Source organism: Sinocyclocheilus grahami, unplaced genomic scaffold, assembly GCF_001515645.1.
Source record: "Sinocyclocheilus grahami isolate Dianchi unplaced genomic scaffold, SAMN03320097.WGS_v1.1 scaffold40.1, whole genome shotgun sequence".
Classification (NCBI taxonomy): Eukaryota; Metazoa; Chordata; class Actinopteri; order Cypriniformes; family Cyprinidae; genus Sinocyclocheilus; species Sinocyclocheilus grahami.
In genome coordinates this window covers 1078169-1103490 of record NW_015505219.1, presented here as the reverse complement: position 1 = coordinate 1103490, position 25322 = coordinate 1078169, and the positions used below count along the sequence as shown (strand labels likewise).

At 37.6% G+C, this 25322-nt stretch overlaps 1 protein-coding gene across 3 annotated transcripts in view; it reads left to right on the top strand.

Annotated features, from left to right (window-relative positions):
* LOC107582051 (epithelial discoidin domain-containing receptor 1-like) overlaps positions 1–24685 on the top strand; it is a 47885-nt gene extending 23200 nt beyond the window's left edge. The window contains exons 2-19 of one of the 3 annotated variants that reach the window (XM_016267759.1): positions 2331–2483; positions 5903–6005; positions 7995–8223; positions 8320–8467; positions 8612–8714; positions 9529–9715; positions 11829–12078; positions 12966–13076; positions 13603–13650; positions 14447–14607; positions 15296–15497; positions 16107–16220; positions 18474–18769; positions 18927–19054; positions 19673–19870; positions 19978–20242; positions 21485–21634; positions 21711–24685. In XM_016267759.1, coding sequence (XP_016123245.1) covers positions 2387–2483; positions 5903–6005; positions 7995–8223; positions 8320–8467; positions 8612–8714; positions 9529–9715; positions 11829–12078; positions 12966–13076; positions 13603–13650; positions 14447–14607; positions 15296–15497; positions 16107–16220; positions 18474–18769; positions 18927–19054; positions 19673–19870; positions 19978–20242; positions 21485–21634; positions 21711–21851 — 2931 coding nt within the window. In that variant the 5' untranslated portion in view covers positions 2331–2386 and the 3' untranslated portion in view covers positions 21852–24685. The remainder of the gene's footprint in view (positions 1–2330; positions 2484–5902; positions 6006–7994; positions 8224–8319; positions 8468–8611; positions 8715–9528; positions 9716–11828; positions 12079–12965; positions 13077–13602; positions 13651–14446; positions 14608–15295; positions 15498–16106; positions 16221–18473; positions 18770–18926; positions 19055–19672; positions 19871–19977; positions 20243–21484; positions 21635–21710) is intronic. The other 2 variants (XM_016267760.1, XM_016267761.1) reach the window with 2 other exon arrangements.
* Positions 24686–25322: the final 637 nt, after the last annotated feature.

Sequence of the window (25322 nt, the reverse complement as noted above, 5' to 3'; positions counted from 1 at the left end):
CCACATAGTGAGGTAGATATGTGGGGGCGTGTTAGAACGAGCCGTTTTAGGGGGGTGTGGCAGAGTCTTAACTTTGATAAAGAATATCTCTTTGGTTTTGAGACTTTAGTTTTGCAACTTCAGGGATCTTATCTATGCACAATCAGCTTGTAACACTCCAAAGAGAAAGGAAAACTTGAAATCGCATCATATGACCCCTTTAAAATGTCTTAAATAAAGTTTTCCTAAAATAAGGCCTTAAAAAGTCATAAAATGTCTTAAATTCAGATTCAGTAGGTCTTAAATATTTTTGGTCACATTACCACAAAAATTTCTCCAGTCTGCCAGACCCAGTGAGTGTCCATCAAGAGTACTTTTCCCCCCCCGCTGTAGTTACCGCGTCATCAGAGAGAATTGCGGTTACAGAATACAGTCGAACACCAGCTCGCTGACCAGCCTCCGAACTACTTTAAATGGGTTCATGCAAGTTTACTGAAAAATGGCTTGAGAATTGTACTTGCCGATGGAGGTGTAGAGCGAGCTCGACTAGCTTGTGCGGTATGGACCCATAGGCATTCGCCAGGTCCAACCACAAACATACTGAGGTAAAAATTAAAAATGTTTAGTTTATTTATAGCATGATATAGTCAAGTAACATACCATGACAAGGGATCTATTTTGCTGAATATTTTCACGATTGCAAATGTTACATTGATTTTAGTTCAACAAACAAGTAGTAAAGTATATGAAGTTACTTAAATTTTTAGACACAATTGACTGTTTTGTTTGATTTCACCAATGAAAATAGTTCCAATTAAATTAAATTACATGAATATTACAAAAAATTATGTTTAAAACTTCCTTGTGCTGTGTGTAATATACTGTGCAAATAAATTAGGCAATAAAAACAAATAAACTGACAACATTTTGGTGAGATAATAATAAAACAAAAGTCTAAAAATGACCCTCCCCCACACAATCCCCTGTAGTCACCTAGCGCTTTTCCACTGCGTGGTATGACTCGGCTTGGCACGGCTCAGTACAGTACGGCACGGAACGGCTCGGCTCCGTTTGCGTTTCCACTGCAGTTCAGTACCGCTTTAGAGTGGGTGGGATTATTCACATGCCGTTATAGTTGCGCCGCCTCTACTGCCGCAACTCCTGAAAAACTTTTCATTCCGCGTTGCCCCATCAAGCTCTTGCTGGATCCGCTCCTCTGCTAAAAACGAGAGGAACGTCTGTACTTCCTCAACAGACAGCGAAACAGCCACTTTTTGGTTGTTAAAAAAGGTGCGTTCGTTCAAAACAGTTGCGTTCGATCCTTTGCTGGCTGTGCTGATTTAAATCTAGCGGTTCTTTTGTGTTTGTGTCGCAAGTTCAGTGACGATTCTCTCCGGCCAATCCGTGATCAGCAGAGTTTACACGTCCCGTACATTCTCATAAATTCCTGGTAAGTTTCAAACTTGGAATATTTCCAAAATTCCCCAGACGAAGTTCCCATGGAAAGTTTCCGGAAATTTTCCACCCCTTTGCAACCCTAGTAATGTGTATGTAATGTATGTTGACATGTGGTGCACATACAGAAAATGAATCCAGCCAATCCCATTCCCTCTCTTCTTTCTCCTATATTGGATTTGTCAGCTTTAAAAAAAGAAGCCTAATGTGCAAACAAACACAAATCCCATATTCACAGAGACAAAGGTTTGGTGTTAATGGAAAAAATGGCATGCTGTGTAACTTAATTTTCTAATGTGTTTTGATGTATGTGGCTGTTGGAATGGCAGTATGTTGATTTTGGGAGAATTTCTAAGCTTGATGGACCACCAGTGTAAATAAAGTGATCTCAAGTGTTTATATCTATTCTGTCCAACTGACTTCATTAGTTGTAGAAAGGTGGAGATTCCCCTCATCACATGCTATGACATCATAACTGAGATCATATTTCACCCCAAAATTGAATGGATAAAATTATAATAGTCACGACAGCACATTTCCACTATGAAATGTGGAAATCCAGCATGAATGGGATTTTAAATGCTACAAATGAATTTGGGCATCACAAAATTATAGTGTTCAATATGAAAACCAATGTTTAACGGTGTTATTAAAAGATTACATTTACCAGTGATATAAATGTTTTCGTTTTTTAAAGATTAACTCTTAAGTGAACGTTTGATGATGGCAAAAGTCATCTAAGTGTAAAAATAAGGGAAATGAAAACTAAAAACGATTACCAAAATATTTTTAAAACTGTAATAACGGCCTATAACCGATGCAGTACCAATGTTTTGTGCATCCTTAGTACGATATGTGGAAATTTAATTGAATCGTTCTCTCTCATTCTTCCTCAGGTATGTCTGTAGAAGATAGTTCAACTCTGGACAGGTAACCTGGTGTCACTGTTGCTATGGTAACACAGATGCTGCCGTTGTTGCCTGCCCTCCTCACTGTCCTCCTCGTTTCCTGGACAGCGGCCCAGGACGTGGATTGGCATTTTGACACTGGTAAGAATGTCAGGTGTTCTGATCGTGTGCTGCTCCTGTCATACATCACAGCTAGTGTGAGAAACACCCTTTCTCAGTTTATTTAATTGTGGCTTTGTGGTCCGACCCTGATGATGTGTGGTTCCTCCCAAAGTCCTAAAGTCAGATTTACTTTAATCAGTCTTCTCTTCTGTCTTTAAACTCTTCCAGTCCACTTTTATTTTTTTCCCCTTCTTTTGTGTTTGTTGGGGTTTCTAATGTGTTTTTAATGCCTGTGAAATGTTTCTGTGGTCATTAGAAGTCATTATATTCAGTCCCAGTCTCTGAATGATGGCTTATGATCCATGTGTATGGGCTGCAGTGTTTTTCTCCATGACAGTTACTGATAGTTAATCATGTAATAAGCTGGAACGTCTGCATGGATAGCTTGCCAGTGACTGAGAGGGAAAAGGAGGGGACAGGCAAAGGGAGATAGTGGGGGGAATTCACAAAAAAATTAACTGATACTGATAGAGTAGTTTCTTGCGCACACTAAGTACATTTATGTGCCGTTATAACTGAGGTAAAACAGATTTTAGTCTTGGAATACATGGCAAAATTCTCATATAATATGCCACCTCTGTTTTGGAGAACGCGCACATGAAGAGGCTAGTGACCAAATTTAAATAATTGCAGCAGATTCAGTGTATATACAGTGGGTACGGAAAGTATTCAGACCCCCTTACATTTTTCACTCTTTGTTATATTGCAGCCATTTGCTAAAATCATTTAAGTTAATTTTTTTTCCTCATTAATGTACACACAGCACCCCATATTGACAGAAAAACACAGAATTGTTGACATTTTTGCAGATTTATTAAAAAAAAAAAACTGAAATATCACATGGTCCTAAATATTCAGACCCTTTGCTAAATGATTTTAGCAAATGGCTGCAATATAACAAAGAGTGAAAAATTTAAGGGGGCCTGAATACTTTCCGTACCCACTGTATATAAATACTAAGTGCAAAAAGTAGCTTAATTGTTCAGTGCAGGAGTTTTTAAACTTTATAGTACCAAGGACCCCAAGAAATGATGATCTCTATACTAAAATATAAATTATATTAAATAGAGACACGTTGCATTTATATAAATCCAAAATTATGTGAAATTCTAATTTTATTAAACTTATACATTCCCATTCAAAAGCTTGGGGTCAGCTGCATTTATTTGATCAAAATACAGAGAAAGCAGTAATATTGTGAAATATACATTTAAATGAACTCTTTTCTGGATTAATATATTTTAAAATTGAATTTATTCATTTGATGGTAAAGCTGAACTTTCTGCATTATTCCAGTCTTCAGTGTCTCATGATCCTTCAGAAATCATTCTAATATGCCGAGTTGCTGCTCAAGAAACATTTCTGATTATTATCAAAGTTTGAAATAGTTCTGCTTAATATTTTTATAACTCTCCGGTGATATGTTTTGTTTTCAGGGTTATTTGATGAATAGAAATTTCAAAGCATTTATTTGGAATTATTATTATTATTTTGTAACATAATAAATGTCTTTACTGTCACTTTTGGTTTAAATTTACTGACCCTTTTGTATTCTTTTGAATTCAGTTTTTTTGTGGAAAATTTTATTTTCCACAAACCCACCCTCTGCAACAGTTGATTTGGGGGGGGGATTCCGTTTTTTCTGAACTCCTTTTTAATGGTTAAATTACATTTTATTAATCAAAAAGCATGTCTAATTAATTTAAAATCATGAAACTTAAACAATTTAACATCAATTTATTAAAAGTTTAACAAATATTACGTTTAGGGCCCTATGAAATGTTTTATTTGTCCAACCTTATGTTTTATTGTAACCAAATTCTGTTTTAGCATGTCTAATTTGAAAGCATAAAACAAATTTCATTTATTCTTACAATAGCCTTATGATTTTTTTGCTCAGAAATTCTGTGATGTGTATTTACATTTTGTTTTAAGGCATAAAACATTCATTTCGCCCCCCTAAAATAATGGCAGGGGAAACACTGAGGTGCATATAGATCAGAAGCAAAAAAATGACTGCATTCGTGTCACTGAGACCGTTCGTTGTTGAAACTAGAAGACATCTGCTTACAATCCAGAATGGCTGTAAAGCGCAGCTCTCATCTGCTCTGTATTAGCTGGAGATGTGTGAGATAGACAGATTAGGAGTCATGGAGAGAGAAAGCATTTTATTGGCAGCAGAGTGATGATGTAATGAAATAGGCACCTGTCCACAGTGTGACTCTCTATCTGTGTGTGGGTGGGTGGGGGTCTTGCTGGTTGGGCAGGGTTTGTTTTCCAGCCTTTGCATTCTTATCTCATGACTCACTTTACAGCAACTGACCCCCCAACCCATCACCCCCCTCTTCAACACACACAGACAGGCACACCCTCTGGACTGACACACAGGCACGACTGACATTATTTCAACGCTGTGTTTGTGCCAGAATTTCTCTCTACTGTCCTCATTTCATCTCTTTACTTCATTTTTTCTGCTCCCTGCACTACATCTGTAAGGCATTGCCGAAGCAATTCCAACAATGCAGAATTGCATTGGGATTTTTGTGAGAGTTTGACATTGTGCCATGTGTTGGACTTCATTTACCTGTTTTTTAAGCACAGAAATGTTCCAAGAATTCAGCTAAGACTGATAAAACCTTGCTTCAGTGATGTCCTCAAGGTTTAATTTTATTTCAATAAATAATGAATAATAATTTTATCATAAATATCAACACCGTCATTCATACAAGTATTAAACAAAAGCCTATAATTAAGTTTTCTTTTCTTAAAAAAGAACTACAATTACAAAATTCTTTTTTTATTTAAGTATTTTAATCTATGAACAGGAATTTTCAAACATTTTAATGCCAGGGACCCTGAAACATGACAGAACCCCTTTTGTAGCATATAGTGGCAACTATATAATGTCATGTAAGGAGATTATGGGACTACATGTCAGACATAATCATAAAAAATGCTATGTTTAAGTAATATATTTTGTTTACATTTAACTTAAAAAAATTTATGCAAAATAAAAATAATAAAAAAATCAGTTTTCTCCTAAATTTCTGGTGGACCCTTAAGAAACTTCTTTCAGAGTTATCTTCTAAATGGACAGCTCTGACATGATTTTTTTTTTTGATGGATTTCATTGATTGATTGATTGCCTTTTATTTAGTTTAGAGTAAGTCTATGATACGTAATCATTTAGATTAAAAAAGTAAGGGTAAACATGCATGTGTCATAATGTTATTTTAGTATTATACACTGTTGTAGTATTTAATAATATATTGAATTGCCTTTTTTTTCTCAGAATAAGTGTTTTTTTCTACCATCCTGATTCTTCATGATGTGTATGTTTCATTTTTGTTAGTTTTGTTCTCAGAGCCTGTCTGAAGTGTTTCCTTTGTAACACACAGTCAAGTGTCGCTACGCTCTGGGGATGGAGGACGGCACCATACCCGACTCTGACATCACCGCATCCAGCGCCTGGTCCGACTCAACCGAGGCCAAACATGGCAGGTAAGCGTAGAGCACATGCTTTCAATTCACACACTGCTTTCTTGTTGCATGCTTAATACAATATTCTCACTCTCATTTCGTGTTTGTGATTTGTGGTTGGTTGTTTGTGTTTGTGGGCTCTGTGAGGCTCATGAGGGGACTTGATTAGGATACATGAGATGTCGGTAATGGAGCGTATCCTGATATAGAGCATTAGGTAATGACATTACAGCACTGTCTGTCTGGACTAGACTCGCATGCTGCTGAATACAGGCCAATACCACATACGGTAGCAGATGTAACACACACACACACACACACACCAAACACAAAAGCAGACACAAAACGACACCTTACTAATAAGCTTTGAGGTTATCATCACTATCCCACCCTGAAACAAATAGAAGCGTGTGTGTGTGTGTTCGAGGGGTGTTTCTGTCTTTTGGCAACACACAGACCATGTGGTTGTTATTAAGTCCACATTCTGTTTAAGACAGCAGGGGGATTTCGCACCGAGGGGAGAGGAGCTTACAGGAAAAATGGAGCGAGGGAGAGGTGCAAATAGCCTTAAACAGAGAAGGGGAATAAAGAAGAAGAGGGTGGAGGTTACGAGGAATGATGGGGTGCTGAGAGGTGCTGAAGATGGGATTGATGGTGGGGATACAGTGCTTTAGGGGTGTGTGTGTGATGTTTGTATGTTAGGGAAGGTTCTCACACGTGATCTCTCAGAAGAAAAGCTGTGTGACAATATGCTGAATACCAAGAGATATTGTGAGAGAAAGACCAAATGAAGAGGAGCTGCAACTAACAGCTATTTTGATAATCTGTTGAACATGTATTCCACAGCTGGCACATTGGTGTCCTTCAAACAATGTGCAAAGATGTCTGTATAACGAATGTAATGTATACTATTTATTGTGTACAAAAATGGTATAAAAAGTGTATGGTAACACTTTACAGTAAGGTTCAACCAAGGTTTAAGTACAACAGTGCAGAACCGACCTTGGTTCTAGAAGTATTTTTACCATTCATTGCTCTCAGTTTCTTGATCTCGGCTGTGTCACAATGAGCTCTCAGTGAGGTGACGGTACCCACACCTCACTGGAATATCTTGTTTCAGGTGCATTTCTCTTTTCGTTTGAGTGTTTGTGGTCTCCACTGTCTGTCATCAGTCTCTCGTCACCTGTGTGATATCAGTGGGTGAATGCAGGGACATTCAGTGTTGTTCTTTCTTCTATGAGTGAGGAACATTTAGTACTGATGCTGAGCCAGCCGACAGCTAAGGCTATTACTTGTTTGTGAGTGAAGAAAGTGTGTTAGGAAGTTTAAAAGAGGAAATGGCCTAAATGTTGGTTAAAACAGATGGTTGTGTGTATGTGTTAGAGGCATGTGAGAAAGCAAAACCAGGTAATGGTGTTTACACACAGACTTCACCTCTCACATATCACCTCATTAGCCTGCAGTTGTTGTTGTTTTTTGCCAGGAAATTACAAATTGTGTGATTTATTTTTGTTTTGTTTTTTCTTTTGCTTGTTTCTTTTGTTTCTTTTGGTTTGTTGTGTGTTGTTGTATTTTGCTTTGTTCTGTGTTGTTTGATTTGTTTGAGATTGTTTGAGATTTTTATGTTCAGGATAATTCATTGTACCACCAAATTCTCATTAAAAAATATACATTTTAAATTATTAAAAACAAAGAATAATTTAAAAAGAATTATTTTTGTAATATAGTAAAAAAGAATAATAAAAAATTTATAATAATGTAATAAAATAAAATTTAAAAAGTCACAGTATCAAAAAATTAGCCAGTAGTAGACTAAATTTAAAGTATTTGTACTTTTTTTTTTTAATTTGTTACATCCCTAAATGTTTTGTGTATATAGATATGTATATGTGTTTGTGTGTGTGTGTGTGTGCATATATATATATATAATTTTTTTTAATGTATATATATGTATATTAGATCAATATAGTTGAGCATGAACATAATGCTTATGTTTGTGTCCTGTCCTAGGTTGAGTACTGGAGAGGGGGACGGGGCATGGTGTCCAGCTGGTCCGGTGTTCCCCAGCAGCTCCGAGTACCTGCAGGTGGATCTGCGCAAGCTTCATTTCCTGTCTCTGGTGGGCACACAGGGTCGCCACGCAGATGGGCTCGGGCGGGAGTTTGCACGTAGCTACCGGCTGCGATACTCTCGTGACGGACGACACTGGATAACGTGGAAGGACCGCTGGGGACAGGAGGTTTGTATCCCTCGTATGAACTTTAAACTGTTTTGTTAGCAGAACATGGATTTTTTTGGGGTATTTTACAGTTCTTCTGTGCTGTTTTTGGCTCAGGTGGTGTCAGGGAATGAGAACACATATGACGTGGTCCTGAAGGACCTGGGTCCACCCATCATAGCTCGCATGGTGCGCTTCTACCCGCTGGCAGACCGTGTGATGAGCGTGTGTCTAAGAGTTGAACTGTACGGTTGTGTTTGGAAGGGTGAGTCCAACACATGACAAGCAATCCATCATTCTGATCACACACACACACACACACACACACACAACTCCATTACATTCACATCAGGCACATTTTGCAGTGGAATGATGTTTACCTTTGAGTGATGTGCTTTTTCTCTGTTAGACGGGCTAAAGGCGTACACCGCTCCTGTGGGTCATGTGATGGACCTATCAGGCAGTCCTGTCCGCCTTAATGACTCCATCTATGATGGCAGTAAAGAGGCAGGGTAATGTATGAACACACACACGCAACTTTGTTTTTTTTTCTTTTTTTAAGAATGGAATTTCATGCTCCCTGCATTAAAATTGGCCGAAATCAATGATTCGTGACAAATACATGAACACTGGCATAAATAAACAAAGAATTGCATAACAAAGAAAAAAACAAACAAATAAAAAATTATTTAATTTGAGAAACATACTGCAAAAATTGTTTTTAGGTTGTAAGCTGGATGTGTTTGATTCACTTAAAATACTGACTCATGAGAGTCATTCATTTAGAAGGTGGTTAGACTACACTGTTTGCTTGTATGTTTTTGATTCGATAAAAAGAACTGGCTCAGAGTCCGTTTGGAATCAGACTTGCAAAGTATTTTAGAATTGTAGAAGAATGCAATTTCTAGAACCGATGATGGAACAAAACATTTGAATCATATATTGGAAAAAAATACCAGAAAAAAATTAAACATTTCTCAGTTTGCAACCCTAGCTTCATGCTGTGTGTCAGAAACAAGCAGTTGAGAACTTGCTGAGGTAAACTTCTCAAATCTCACCTGCTCCTGTCAGACTTCATTTTCTGTGATGTATGTTAAAGTCCAGAGCCCTTTCTCATGTATGTATGTGTATCTGTCAAGTGGGGTTGACGAATATTGTGTAGAAACATTCCCAGATGTGTTTTAATGGAGGAGAACTAGTTTGACACTAGCCAGATGTGGGTATGCATGGGAAATTCCATCATGTATGTGAGTACATGCATCTGTGTGTATGTGTGTGTGCATACCTAATGACTTCACTGCTGTAATGTCTCTGTTTTCTTCGTAGGGTGATGTTCGGAGGATTGGGCCAGTTGTGTGATGGTGTTTTAGGTGGGAATGATTTCATGGAGAGTAAAGAGCTGAGAGTGTGGCCGGGATATGATTACGTGGGCTGGAATCGGGAAACCTTGGGCCAGCCCACTGTTGACATTGAGTTTCACTTCGAGAAAACACGGGTCTTTCACACCATGCAGGTCAGTATGTGTGCGAGCAACCCAAAATATGTTTGAACATTTAAAGGTCAAATATTGTACACCTTTCTGGAGTTTTATTTTAGGTTTTAATGTCCGTTAGAATATATATTTACGGTATAAGTACCAAAAACCAACAGGTTGATTTTGGCCTGTCTAATTAATATTCATGAGCCTCTCTTTTGATTGGCCTGTTGTGTTCTGAGTGATGCACGGCCAGGCCAACCACAGGTAACTAGGGTCAGCCGACGTCACGCTAGCTGGAGGCAGCAAAACAAAGGGGAAACTGGAGGCGGCCCATTCAAACCAGCACAGATTCGGCTACATAAGGAGCTTAAAATATCATCTTGTTGTGATGTTGGGTGCCAGAAACGACTTAATACAGCCTCAAATTAGAAATTTGATCGCATATCTGCTGCCATTGCCAGACAAAAAAAACGACGACAGCTGTGGTTAGACGCGATAAAACGAGCAGACTGGACAGAAACGATCGTCAAAAATGCTCGCGTTTGCAGTGCACACTTCTTATCAGAAAAGGTTCAATAAAGTATTGTCTTTTGTTGTTATGGGCATGTCTACAGATTTCTTGCCATATGTCTGTCTTCATCTCTTTCTTTCTTTCTTCTGCTGAACACAAAATAACTGTTTTTGTTCATACATTGAAAGTCATTGGGGTCCAAAATAACATTAAATTCCTTTGACATAAACATCTTCTTTTGTGTTCTGCAGATTAAAAAAAAAAAGTCATACAGGTTTGGAACGACATGTTCCTCATCAACCTGAACTTTCAACTATGCAAGACAGCAAAAGTTATCCCAGAATTCATCTCAGTCAGTTAGTAGGACAGCAATGAAGTTCTGCCTCAGTAAATCTGCCCAGTAAATCTGCTCAGGAGTCTGTCATTATCCTTCAACCCTTTAATGAACATTTGATTTGTTTTTGCTCGTCTTTCTACCTGTGGCTTTGCATTTTTGGTCGTGTGTGATTCTGAGAGGCATCCGAGTGTTTTGTTATCCAATTTGTGGTGCCATAATTATTTCTGTTGTTTGTTATTTGCGTGTATGTAAGTTTGTGTGTGTGTGCATTGTCATTTTTTTAAGGGTCTTTCTGACCAGGAATGCAGATTTGTTTGTACCACTTCTGGCTTTTTCTGGTCTCGAGAGGGCATTCTCTCTTATTTCTCTCTGACTTAACACAATTCACAAACGCCATCTTCTCAGTGTTTTAAACACTTCCTCTAATGTTTGCTTCCTGCAAGTCTTGCAACAGATTCCCAAAAGATACTAAGAAAAAGGACCAGTGATCCTACTAAAACATTTTCCATAACAACAAGCACTTATTCGCGTGCCTTTGCAGGATGATTTATGTTGCCTCCCTCTGCTCACTTACTCAGACCTTTGTTTAGAGTATTTCCGGCTGTATTCCTGCCGTTTCAGAATACCGCCAGTCTCACCGGCACATTTCCTGTACAAATCAACCCCCCATTGCTTCAGGAACTCCAGTGCAAAGTTTGCCACACATTGAGAATAAATCAGTGTAGGATTTACTTTAAAACAGTTCTCACTCTGAATTTGCTAATAAATTTCACAAATAATAGAAGCAAGTAACACATTAAAATAAATGTGAGATTTTTAAGTAGAAAGACTGAAATAGTATTTTCTTCTAAAACTTACTCGAACAGTCTTTATTTTGTTAACAAAATCATTTCCCACCAAGGTGTGTGTGTGTGTGTGTGTGTGTGTGTGTGTGTGTGTGTGTGCGTGAGAGAGAGAAAGAGACTTATGAGGTGTCAACATGATAGCTTTGGCTACGTGTTAACCTCCACCGCTGTTGTAGCAGTTTGTTTTGTTTTATGTATCAGTGAGCATTTGCACACATGTGCGCAGTTACACATTGACCTAACAGCACCATTAATGTCTAACCTGTCACATTATATATGTTCTAGCCTTCCACCTTTCATTTGCTCCCTGTACCTTTCCTTTTTCTTCATTTGTGGAGTAATAACTTCTGTTTATTTCTCCCTGATGCCCATTGTTTCCACTGCTCCTTGTTTTTGTTCCCAGCAGTCTTGTAGTGTCTGATTGCAGATTGTTGTTTTTAAATGTCTGTGTTTCAGGTGCACAGTAATCACAGACACACTCAGCATGTGCGTGTGTTCAACGAAGTGGTGTGTGAGTTTAAGGCCAGTCTGCTGAGCCCGTGGGCAGAGCCTGCGCTCAGTCTTCAAGTGCCACTGTCTGACCTACACGACCCGTCATCCCGCACCATCTCACTGCCACTCGGAGGACGACCAGCGCAAATTCTCCGCTGCCGTTTTTCTTTCAGTGACCGCTGGCTCCTCATCAGCGAGATAAGCTTCTATTCGAGTATGAACACACAAACACCTGACCTCTCACAGCAAAGTGCACTGGTTCATTGCCATTACAGTTCTGCAGCCACTTTCAAGTATATAGTAGCAATTTATTATGTATCAGACATATTGCATGGCTGTTTGTTTTGAGTTGTTTTGTTAAGTGGGATGACAGAGTGCTTTGCTCAGCTTTGTAGGAAATTGTTCTATTATACAGTACAGTTTGGCGGTCATTACATAAAACAATTGACCCAAGGTGAGCTGCGATTGACCTATCGGATAATTTTTTTAGAGAGTTGTGTAAAAACATCTTAATTCAGCCTAATGTTGTGGTTTAAACTGGTTTAGTTGGTCTCCCAATCTTGTCAAGCTGGTGTATGCTGGTTTAGCTAGTTGGCAAGCTGGTCTTCCAGTGTTACGAGCTTACGAAAAGTGCCCCAAATCCAGCTGAGACCAACAAAAACAGCTTAGACTGGTTTAAGAAGTTTTTTTTTCTTGCAGGAAAGGAATGAATAGTATGATCCTTTACCGCAAAGCAAATATTCCCACATCGTTCAAAAGGAATTCTTGACTTCTTTCTGAATGTATTGCACTAATCCTTATGGGCTTCTTAAATTAAATGTCTTAAATGAAATATAGCTCAAGTTACCGCCCTAAGCAACAAAACACTGTCAACTACATGACTCCTCTGACTTTGGGTTCTGATTGGTTGATCAATGTCAAATTATTAGTAGATCATAGTAGTGTGACTTGAATGGATACTTACACCAGACAACAAGAATTTAGAGAAAAAGTGAGTCTTTGTGCCGCGTTCACTTTGAGACTCGTACTTGATGGGTTTGTAGATGAGATCTGAGATAAAGCCTGCTTATCTAATTCTTTCTTTCTCTGTCTTGTCTCCAGTGCCTTTTGAGGATGGATCCTTCCTCCCTCCTCTGCCTTCCTCTAGCACTCGTCCTCTCAATGCTACTTCTCACACCCCCAGCCCAGCGAACGGAACCATCAGCCCCACCGGTGAGTCAGACGCATGTCAACCCCTCCGCATTATTAGTGTGTATGCAATGCACTGCCCAGTCATGTTTGCATTAGTGCTGATTGTTAGTATTGGAATGGAATCGCAAATAGTTTAATGATTTTGGTTCCTTAATGATTCTTGTATTATTTTTAAGGATGTAGCCCACCCCAAAATGGTTCGAAATATGTGGTAAAATTAGAATGCAAAAGCAATACCACAAAAAAATATCTAAAAGTACCCTTTATAACAACAAGACTCTTTATTACAACAGTACTCTGGACTAAGAATACTACTAAAATTAAATAAATAATATTTTAATTGTTAATTCAATGTTTGTTTTTTTTGTTTTACTGAAACCAGTTCTTGATTTCCAACCAAATTTATGAGGTTTATTGGGAGAATAATTGAGAAAATGCATCTTTACAAACTGAAACGGCAGTCTGCCCTCCCTCACCTTTCAGCACTCCCATGTCACCCACCCCTATCTCTCTAATTCTCCCTCTTCTGACACCCTCATTTTCCCAGACCACCTCATGACCATTACTTCACTGCTGCCCAGCAGCATACCAACAGGTGAGAGAGAGAGAGAAAGAGAGAGAGAAGGACAAGGGGAAGAAAAGAGTACTGTCTCCCATACTTGTTCTTACGTCTTAGATTTTTATGGCATGTTTACCAGTACAGAGGCCTTTTATGATGCTCCCCTCTAAACTTCTTTGCATTTGAAAACCCTGCCCTCGCATAAAATGCCTTGAGAATGTGGTTGGTTGTTGTGCGTGCGTGTGCATGTGTGTCCATCTTGAAGCCAGGAGAGAATTTTTTTTGCATGATTCTGATGTTTTTTTCCCTTGATTTTAACAATGCACTATTGTTTTGAGTTAGTGTTTCATATAGCCAAACTCATAAAGGATCTTTGTGAAATCTCTCCAGCTGTCCTTGCTCTTGTCCCTCTTTGAATTAACTTCAGTTCTCTTAGCTTTAGGACCGGGCCCACTCTCACAGCTCATTTACTCCTGTCAAAGCTTATTACAGTCCCCCAAAAAAACAGCTGCCTTCTAAATTTACTGACATAAGAACACAGACACACACACACACACACACACACACACACACACACAGAGTGTATAAGAAAGCAAATCAAATCACAGAATGTGTGTCAATGACCATGAATGCGTTTACTTATTACTGCCTCACCCAGCACTGAGATTAGAAGGTGGCTGTAATGGACAGATAAGCTTTGGTTTTACTCTCTAAACACTCTGTAGGTCTTTAAATGCCTCATTTATGGTGTTTGTAATCATTTGTAATTTCAGACTAGCATTACACTAACATACACATGTAATCTTGAAACTGTTGTGTTTCGTATTAACAGAGTTCCCTGCTGTCACACTAAGGGCGGGGTTACCTGTGGCCAAAGATGACAGCAGCAACACGGCCATCCTGATTGGTTGCCTGGTTGGAATTATCCTGCTCCTATTGGCTATCATAGCTGTCATACTTTGGAGGCAATACTGGAAGAAGTTACTTGGCAAGGTGTTTTTCATTACTATGTTCTTATACAGTTCAAAAGCACTGGGACTTTTCAGTGTTTGTATCATTCCACTTGACTGTGTTCGCGCTTGGTGACAAGTGACTGTCTATTAACTCAACTGATTTGTTCATAAGCACTTATTCAAGTAGCAATGATTTGTTCAACTGGTTCGTTCAAAAGCACTTATTCATGTAGGGGGAAAAAATTGGTAAATGTCTTTAATAGTAAGTCATTGAATCATTCTTTTAGGTGATTTATTCAAAAACAATGATTAATTCATCAACAAATCAAGTAAGTCTTTGAGTGAGGCATTGAATTATTCAGTAAACATATTCGAATAAAAATATTCAGGTTCATCCTGATTCATTCTGAGACACGCAATGGTTGATTCTGCTTTGACTTTGTCTGGAACTTTTTATTGGTGAAGCAAAAATAGACAAAGTAACTGGCAATAATGTGTCTAAAGTATAAATTAAATGTAAAATTTAATATTTTTTTAGACCTTTGTATAAAAGCAGAATATCTATCAGTTTGATTTATTTTCTCATAATAGAAAACTGCATTTTATGTGCATTTATCTGTTAAAGCATTGTAGGAGTACACTAGCATACAGATAGTTAATAGACATGGACGAAACGCCACAAAACTCCAAATTTGATTTCATGGCTCTTTTTGTCTCTGCATATCCAGGCTCAAGGCAGCCTCTCCAGCGACGAGCTGCGGGTTCATCTTTCGGTTCCATTGGACAACGTGGTGATCAATAACACTAACACGCACACATACTCCAGCCGCTACCAGCGCATACACACCTTCCCCGACGACCGGGACCGTGAGGGAGAATACCAGGAGCCCAGCACTGTACTGCGGCCGCGAGAGCAGCGTGACAGCACAGGTGACACACACACACACACTCAGCATTCATATACCTCACTCAGTAAGTGCACAGGAACCCGGGTCATCAGGGAGAATGAACAGCACTGCCAAAACGACATCAGAAAAAGTACTTTAGGACAATCCACTACCCAGACACAAAGGGCCCCACTGTCCTATCTGACAGAGAGAGGAGGGAGGGAGATTTTATTTCACTCGCACTCCACTTGTAATCAAATGTTCCTGTTTTTCCTGCCATAGTTGCTTTCGTGACAAATACTTAGGCAAATTTTTGTATCACTGTGTGATTGTTTTCATATATTAATTAACATAAACGAATGCCCCAGAACAGACTGACCAATGAACAGATGATTAACAGCCTGCGTCATTATCAATGATAACACTGCCTGCTTTGTTCGTGCATCTCACATGTAACTGGTTTGCTCTGTCACCCATTAACGGCCCTGTTGTTTGTGTTTTGTTGTTGTGTCGTCTCGTGTTGTGACACGGTTGTGCTGTGGTTTGGTTGTGGTTGTGCCGTTTTGTGTCGTTTTTGTCATGTGGTGTCTGCTCACACTGTCGTACCCTTCGTGGACTTGTATGTCCGTGGGATTTGTGTGTGTCCTCCTAGCACTGCTGTTAAACAACCCAGCATATCATCTCCTCCTGTCTGACCTGACACACGGCCCCAACAGGCTGACAAACTGCCACAGCCAGCAAGAAAAGCCCCAAAACCTGTCCCAGGGTAAGAGAGATGGGTTCATTTTGCCCTAAAAAAAGGGGCAAGGGGTGGTGTCCTCCCCAGGGAGCAGTTAAAGTCCCCTGAACTCCTAAAGGTAACAGTTAGAGTGATGTAATGGCCCCCAGAACAGCATAGAGGATATTAAACATTCATAAATGTGTGTTTCTTTAAGTGTGGTTCTGGGACTTTTATGTCTCTGGGGTTGAATTTATTCAAACTAAAATATTTAAAATTGTATCTTTCGTTATATGAAGGACATTTAAAATTGTCTTTGAAGCTTGTGGTGGTTTACCCTTGTCCCAGACCTAATTGTCAAATTACAATATGAAAATCCATCATGAATTTGTACGTTTAAAACTAAGATGATCTAACAGAGTGAAATAAACATGAATTGTTCAGTGATTTAATGATTTGCCTTTAAAAATTTACAAAAATTAACATTTTTGTAAATTATAAAGTTTATTGAGATTTAATGTACTTGTTTACCATGGAGACAATAGAGTTAGTGGAGTTTATGCTTAAGGTGATGTGCAAAGAAAAAATGACAAATTCATTTTGGTCTAATTTCTAATAAAACTGTAATTGTATAAAAAAATTATTATTAACAATTAGGAAAATATTAAGTAAGTCTATTTAAAATATATATATATATATATTCTAGCTGTAAAAGCTTTAGCAATCAAAAATCATTTACTTCTATTTTTTTTATCAAAAAAGAAAAATATATAGAAAAAATACAGTAAAAAAAGAAATATTGTTAGGGATGTAACGTTTCACTCAACTCACGATTCGATTCACAATTTTTTAAAACAAAATGAGATTTAAGACAAATTATAAATGAAATGTGTCCTTTTATTATTGCTTGGACAAAACACTGTACGTTTCTTTGTGAAATTGAAATATAACACTATAATAATATACTAATATAGCACTTGTAAATTATTGCTCTTTTGTTGGTTTTGATTGCTTCTGTTGTCCTCATTTGTTAGTCGCTTTGGATAAAAGCGTTTGCTAAAATTGAAATTTTAAAATAAGCCCCAAATAAAATAAATATCTTCATATAAACAAACTAAGGCTTTGTCTGTGCTCTTTCCTTTTAAAATTAGAGGCAACCAATGCATTTTAATCATGATCCAAACAAAGATGCTGCATACATGCAACATGAGCAGTTTTTAAACTAAACTGGATTGTATAATTTCGAAATTTGAAGCAAAAACAGAATGGTTTGACTTCAGTTTTGTGAAACTATGCATAAAAAATATCTGCATGAAACCGAAACAGCAGACGAGCTGAATGAGACGCAGATTCACTCTCTGCCAGCAGGTGGCGCTTAAAGCGTTTCCTTGGTTCCCGCTGTAAACAAAGCAGCGCTGCACAGCCTGCACTTATGAATTTTAATATGCATTATACAGAGGCAAGAGGAAAAGAAAAAATACCATCGAAAGACGTAAGTAAGTTCCCCTCAGACATACATTCATATAGACTCCTACACCTAAATGAATCGCGATTTGTTTAGCATCTCAACCGATTTGAATCGTCACATATTTAAATCGATTTTCAACCAGCGCGTGGTTAATAGTTACATCCCTAAATATTGTGCAACATTATTTCAATTTAAAATAACTATTTACTACATTATATGTAATGTAATTTATTTCTGTCATGTCAAAGCTGAATTCAGTGTCACATGATCCTTCAGAAATCGTTCTAAAATGCTGATTTGATTCTCAAGCTGCATTTCTTATCGATATCGACAACGCTGAAAAAATTGTGCTGCTGAATATACTTGTGGAAACCAGATCATTTGAATACAAAGTTCAAAAGAATAGCATCTGTTTGATATAGAAATCTTTAGTAACAGTGTAAAAGTTTTTGCTGTCACTTTTGATCAGATATTTGTCCTTGCTGAACAAAAAGTATTCATTTCTTTTAAAAAAAAATCTTACTGACCCCAGACTAAATAAATTATTGAGAGTAAAAGTTTGTTTTAAGTCTACAGGGCCAAAACACTCCAAAATGGTAGTATTTTGTTTTGTCCGGGATGAGGTACCATTTGAGCCCATGGGAGTATGTTAGTGTCTTCTGACAGCCAATCATATCACAGTATGCATGTACATAATGTGTCCTCTCCTGTGTATGTGAGTGTTTAAGTGCATGTGTGCAGTTCATAATTGCTCATTATTATTATTATTATTATTATGTAATATGGCTCTCTATTATAAGTTTTTCGTTTGTACCTTTTTTTTTCCCTCATAGCATGTGCTGTTGATATGGTTGATAAAGGCCTACCCATTCAGGAGGGACCGCCTCCTTACCCTGGAGCTCCGCCCCCTGGCCTGTCAGGGGCTCATTATGGAGAAGCATCAGGAGGCGGGGGCAGTGTTCCTCATTATGCGGAAGCTGACATCATTAGTCTGCAAGGCGTTAGTGGTAACAATACATATGCAGTTCCCGCCCTCTCAGCCACACCCACTGATTGTCCACCACTGCCCGAGTTGCCACGGGAACGACTTCTATTCAAAGAAAAGCTGGGAGAAGGACAATTTGGAGAGGTACAACTTTGGATTACATAAACATTAAACATTCCCACACCTCTCTTAGCTTCATGAAATTCTTTATTCAAAAACCTTATTGTGTGTCCAAAAGCAGACTATTTAAATAATATTGTTCCCTTTGTAGCAGGCTATATATTGTACGTTTCCTTGTTAGGTTCATCTGTGTGAGATTGAAGACCCCCAGGACCTTGAAAACCTTGAGTTCCCATTTAATGTCAGGAAAGGGCGCCCTCTGCTGGTGGCTGTGAAGATTTTAAGGCCAGATGCCTCTAAAAATGCCAGGTAAACTATTAGTATTGAATTGTAAAAAAAAAATATATAATAAAATACACTTGATCATTATTTTCCAAATGATAAAATAAATGTGTGTAGATAGGTAGGTAGGTAAATAAATAGATAGATAGATACTGTAGATAGTTAGATGGAGGGATGGATGGATATAGATTATAGTTTTATAAATGTAATGTTTTCTAAAATGTTTATTATAATGTTTATTAATTAAAATTTTTTTAATGCAATTTTACCTTAGAACCATTGTCAGAGAGTTTTGAAAAAATTGCAAATGTTTTAAGTTTCTGAAAAAAAAGCTTGAATACCTCAATGAACTGGCATTTTGAGTAATTAAAAAGTTATATTGTGTAAAAAAAAAACAACAACTATATATTAGTTTGTACTTTGGGTGTAAAAGGACATATGTGGGTGTATTATTTTATTGTGCATATGTTTTGTGCCAAATTTTCAGATATGGTTGGATTAGTTCTTGAGCTGAAAAACAGTAACTGTTGTTGTGTATTTTATAAAAGTGTAGTAAACTCAAATTCTTCATCCACTTCATATCTTAATGTTCTGTCCTTTCCCCTTCTCTTGTTACTCATTCTTTTCATGCTCTTCTTTCAACAGGAATGATTTTCTGAAGGAGGTGAAGATCTTATCTCGCCTGAAGGATCCGAACATAATCTGCCTGCTGGGTGTGTGTGTAAGCAGCGACCCATTGTGTATGGTCACAGAGTACATGGAGAGCGGAGACCTCAATCAGTACCTCTCCCATCGAGTGTTGCTGGACAAGACCGGCCCTTCACATAATACACCAACCATCAGGTGCACAAACACACAGAACAGTACAACGACAATATCAAGTAATGATAGAATCTAATAGAAATGCATTTCTCATAGTGTGGGAGGTTAAATGTCTCTTTCTGTCTCAGCTACCCAGCTTTGATCTCCATGGCGAGTCAGATCGCATCAGGAATGAAGTTCTTGTCGTCTCTGAACTTTGTGCACCGAGACCTGGCCACGCGGAACTGCCTGGTGGGTGGAGAGAGGGGTGAGGGGGAGGACCGCGGCGGAGAGCGGCAGATAAAGATAGCTGATTTTGGCATGAGCAGGAACCTCTATGCTGGCGATTACTACAGGATACAGGGACGAGCTGTGCTGCCTATTCGCTGGATGGCATGGGAGTGCATCCTCATGGTGAGAACACCAACTTTTTTCTATAATAAATAAATGAAAACATACAGGAATATTAGTGACAACTTTTTTTATTTATTGTTATCTCCTCCGTGTTACTATAATGATGATATGTTTAATTCATTTATATTTATTAAATAATATTTATTATCAGACTTGACTTTTGATATCTTTTAATAAAGAAATCTTATATAAAATGTTTTGTATATAAATAAAAAATACAATCTTTATAATGGAGTCCAAAAGTCTGTGACCACTAGTGATTAATCTATATTTACTAATTAATATTTATTATTATGTATTATCTTATAAAAAGGAAATATAATATTATAACATTTTATGTATCTTTTTTATTTATTAATAAATAAAAATACAGTGTATATATAATGGGGTTCAAAAAGTCCGGGACCACTAGAGAACATGTTTAATCTTTTCTGCATTACCATAATGAAGATATATTTAATCCATTAATTTATATTTGTTTATTAATATTTATGATCAGATTGAGTATTGAAGATTGTCTTACAATAAAAAAATATGCCATTATTAAAAAATACATATTTTTTAATAAATAAAATTTCAATTTTTTTAATAAATCAATTTGCATTACCACAATTAAGATATATTTAATTACTTAATTTATATTTATCAGAATTATATTTCTGACCTAAAATATGTGACCCTGGGCCTGGAGCACAAAACCAGTCGTAAGTCACTTGGGTATATTTGTAGCAATCGCCAAAAAATACATTGTATGGGTCAAAATTATTGATTTTTCTTTTATATGTGACCCTGGGCCTGGAGCACAAAACCAGTCTTAAGTTGCTGGGGTATATTTGTAGCAATAGCCAAAAATACATTGTATGGGTCAAAATTATTGATTTTTCTTTTATGCCAAAAATCATTAGGATATTAAGTAAAGATCATGTTCCATGAAGATATTTTATAAATTTCCTACTGTAAATATATTTAAAATTATTTTTTTATCAGTAATATGCATTGCTAAGAACTTCATTTGGACAACTTTAAAAGTGATTTTCTCTATATTTTCTCAATATTTAGATTTTTTTGCACCCTCAGATTCCAGATTTTTCAAATAGTTGTATCTCAGCCAAATATTTGGACCCCACTGTATATAATAAAATTACATCAGCAACATGTCATATCCATATACAAATGTATTAGCTCATAATGTGCATAATACTGGTTCCCTGAATGTCGGTCAATTTTTGTGTGTGTGTGTAGGGCAAGTTCACTACGGCGAGTGACGTGTGGGCGTTTGGCGTGACGCTGTGGGAGATGCTGAGTGTGTGTCAGGAGCAGCCGTACAGTCACATGACCGATGAACAAGTCATTGACAACGCTGGGGAGTTTTTCAGAGACCAGGGCAGACAGGTGTGTGTGCTTGCTAACATTATTAACCCTCATAAGAAAAAAATAAGCATAGTCTCTCTCTCTCTCTCTTGATCAGGTGTACCTGTCTCGCCCGGCTGTGTGCCCACAGGGTTTGTATGAGCTGATGCTTAGCTGCTGGAGCAGAGACTGTAAACTACGGCCTTCCTTTGCGTACATTCACTCCTTCCTCACCGAAGACGCTATGAACATGGTTTAGAAAGTGACAGAGAGATGAAAAGCGGAAGAATGTAAGAAAGCATGTGTGGACCACAGACTGGTGGTGTGTTTTTATGCAGACACGGCTAAGCACTCTTATGTAAATTAGTGTATTTTTTGATTGGTGGGTTGGGGCGAATAAAAGCCGCAGGTTCGGTGCCCCTAAAGACCCACTTCTCACTCCTTATCCTGAAATCCTGAACTCTTCAAGCAACATTTTATCCCCAAATCATTTTTAAACTCGCTGCCCCCCCCCCCCCCTTCAATACTTATCACTATTCCACAGTATTTAGTTTCACAGAGCACAGATCTCCCAGAATGCACCACAGAATTGGCCGAGTCATCCTTTCTTTCCTGAAACATTATTCTGCCTCATATTTTCTCTGTGAACCTGAGAATGAAACCTCTCAGTAAATGTTTCCTGCTATAAAACTGAAGTCTTTTGTGTTCTGTGAGGTCCAGTAATGATGACTAAGCGCTGACGATGGGCTATCAGGAATAATATGTGATTGATTTTAGGATAAAATGTTGCTTGGTATCTCAACCTTAAATCCCAGTCCTCTAACCTGTATCAAAACTGTCTGAATAGGTCTTGAAACATAATCATATGAACTGGTGGAGGGTTTCATAGCTAGATGACAGGCAGCACAAAAGCACACGGCTCTACAAACTGTCCAGTTAGTCATAGTTCTCTACAGGAAACATTTGACAGGTTATTGATTATGCGTATTAAAACGTACTATAGCAGAAATACAGAAATATTTTTTTCTACTTGCATATTAAGTGAAAATAGTGAATAACATTTGCTAGCATTCGTGCTCATGTAGAGAATCTTTTTCATGTCTTTTCTGTGGTGGAGGGTAATTCATCATTAGGAAATGCTCACAGATCATTAAACATTCAACACTGTGAGACATGTTCATCTCAATGTTATGAATTTGTTTTTTTGACCTCTTGGAGAACCATTTAAAGTGTCGATAAACGTCAATAACACGTTTAAAAGAGCTTTTGGTGTGTATTCAAAATGTTCTATAATTATGTACATCAATGCTGATATGTAAAACACGGGCTTGTTACATATCAAATTCAGCCAAAACAGAAAATGATATTTGTGACTCCGCCCCTGTATGTCTGCACATAAATGGTCCCTTAAGGCCTGTTCACACCAAGGACAATAACTACAATTACTTTATAATCATCGTCCCATTTCCAGCTGATGACATTGACAGAAATTGACAGAATCTGGCTTTAAGGAGCTTAAGCAGTTGCAGAAGACAAAACTGCTGCCTGTGCTTATAATAAACCGAGCATTATCGTGTGTTGGTATAGCTATCGTACTTGGTTTGAGTGGGCCTTTCCTCAGTTATCTCAACATTTAGAGTCGCTCCTTCCTTCACTGACTATAAAGGCCTGTTCACACCAAGTACAATGACCATAACAATAAAGCATCCACACCAATAGATGACAATGTTTTCTTTATTATAAGCACTTGCTGCAGTTATATTGTCGTCCACATTAAATACTCAAGCTCTGTAAAGCTGGGTGGATTCTGATTGGCTGTCAATGTCCACACCACAACTACAAAGATAATGACACAAAACAATATCATTAGAATCAATTTCAGAATAATTTTTTTAACAAAATAAACATTAAAAACACTGACAGCCAATCAACCACCTGACTTCAATATGAGCCTGGACTCGCCAGAAATCAAAATGCATGAGCCTGGAAGAATTTAGAGAGAGAAAGAGGGGGGAAAAAACAAGCAGAATGGCCAGTCATGTATATGTATACCAATAAGAATGACAAATTTATTGCATCTATAATGAGAAATAAGCAAAGCATTTGTCCTGAATTTACTGTGTAAACCTATAGGACACTTGCAGGAAACTCTTAAAGCTACAGTACGTAATTGCATTCTGCAGACTGTAGATTTAACTTGAACCTGGTGTGTGGTGACTCCACCTCTTCCTCATTTAAGAGTAAGACGTGTGTGTGTGTAGGTGGGGGTGGAGAGGAGAGCAACATATATACTGTAATATACACAGAAGAATGTGATTCCCAAATGGTTATATTACCATGCTGATTATGCTTATTGAATGACCTTTAATCTTTTTTTGGTACACTGAGGCCCTGAACCTTTATTGTATTTTTATAAATATAGTTTTGGGCATGTTCTGTCCTCAGCTATTCATGTTTCATAAATAATGGAAAATGTAAATAATTCATGGGACATAATTTTCTTCATTAATATTGCTATCTGTTATTAATCGGGTCTGTCTCTGTTTTAAGACTCCCTGCTTGTGTTAGTCAGAGTCATTGCCGGTGTTGTCTATTTTTGTAGGGGTTTTAATAAAGTAACCTTTTCAAATAAAGAGATATCCTCATTTTCGCTTATGCTGGAACACAATTTGCTGATTTTGAGTAGTGTCATTTCACATTATCATTCATATTCAAACGGCATTAAATACTAAACATAGATTTGTGGAAACATGCACATTCAGACAAAGCCATAAATTGACAAGTTACACACTAATAGTTTATTGTTTACAATAAACGGTACATAATATGTATAAATCTCAGCCTGGATATAGAGATCTTCAGTTTAAGATGAATATATCTACAGTACATCACCATTGAACACACAGTAAGGCAAAAATTGGATCAGTATGTCATATATAAAAACAATAATGAGGCTTTACACCAATAAAAAAAAAAAACGAATGGCAAACAAATGGAATATTCTGAACAAAATTAAGGCCAGGAAGTATCACATGACACATCACAGTTCCTGTTTCTGAAACGCAATCAGAGCAGGCTGATTCAGGGAGGAAGTAAAAATAGCTTCGAGGCACTTTGAAGGCATAAACTGCAAATGCATAGGTTTAACTTTGGTGATGTTGAGTTGATTTTAGTGTGAAGTACACAGCAGCATTGCAAAACAAAAAGACTAACTTTTTTTTTTCACAGTGATATGAGAAATGAAACCATCATCAGCCTTCACTGGAGTTTCTGTGGGCAGAGAGACATACAGCCTGCGTTTAATACCTAACCAGTTTCCTCTTCTTTTTTCCTGTTTGTTCATCAGCTTCAAAAATTCAAAGGGTTTCTTTTTTTCACACTTCCCACCCCATCTTACTTTTCAACTTGCTGTATAAATCACTTTACTGAGCACACAGACAGTAACAAAAAAATTATGATTTTTTATTTATTTATTAATTTATTATATTCCAAATTTTTTTTATTATGTCTGCAAACTGTGCCACAGTTTAAAGGAAAAGGCCTGCACAGTCCATTGAATGACAAACCTTAAAACGGCAAGAAAGCGTCACATTTCAGTGTCTGCAGACGTGAGGCATCATGCACGTGGACTATGGCTTGAGTAATGCACTTCAGGTGAATTTACATGCATTTGACTTGAATGCACTTCGGTTTTGAAAGAAACTGCACCAGAATCAACATGCGTGTGGCT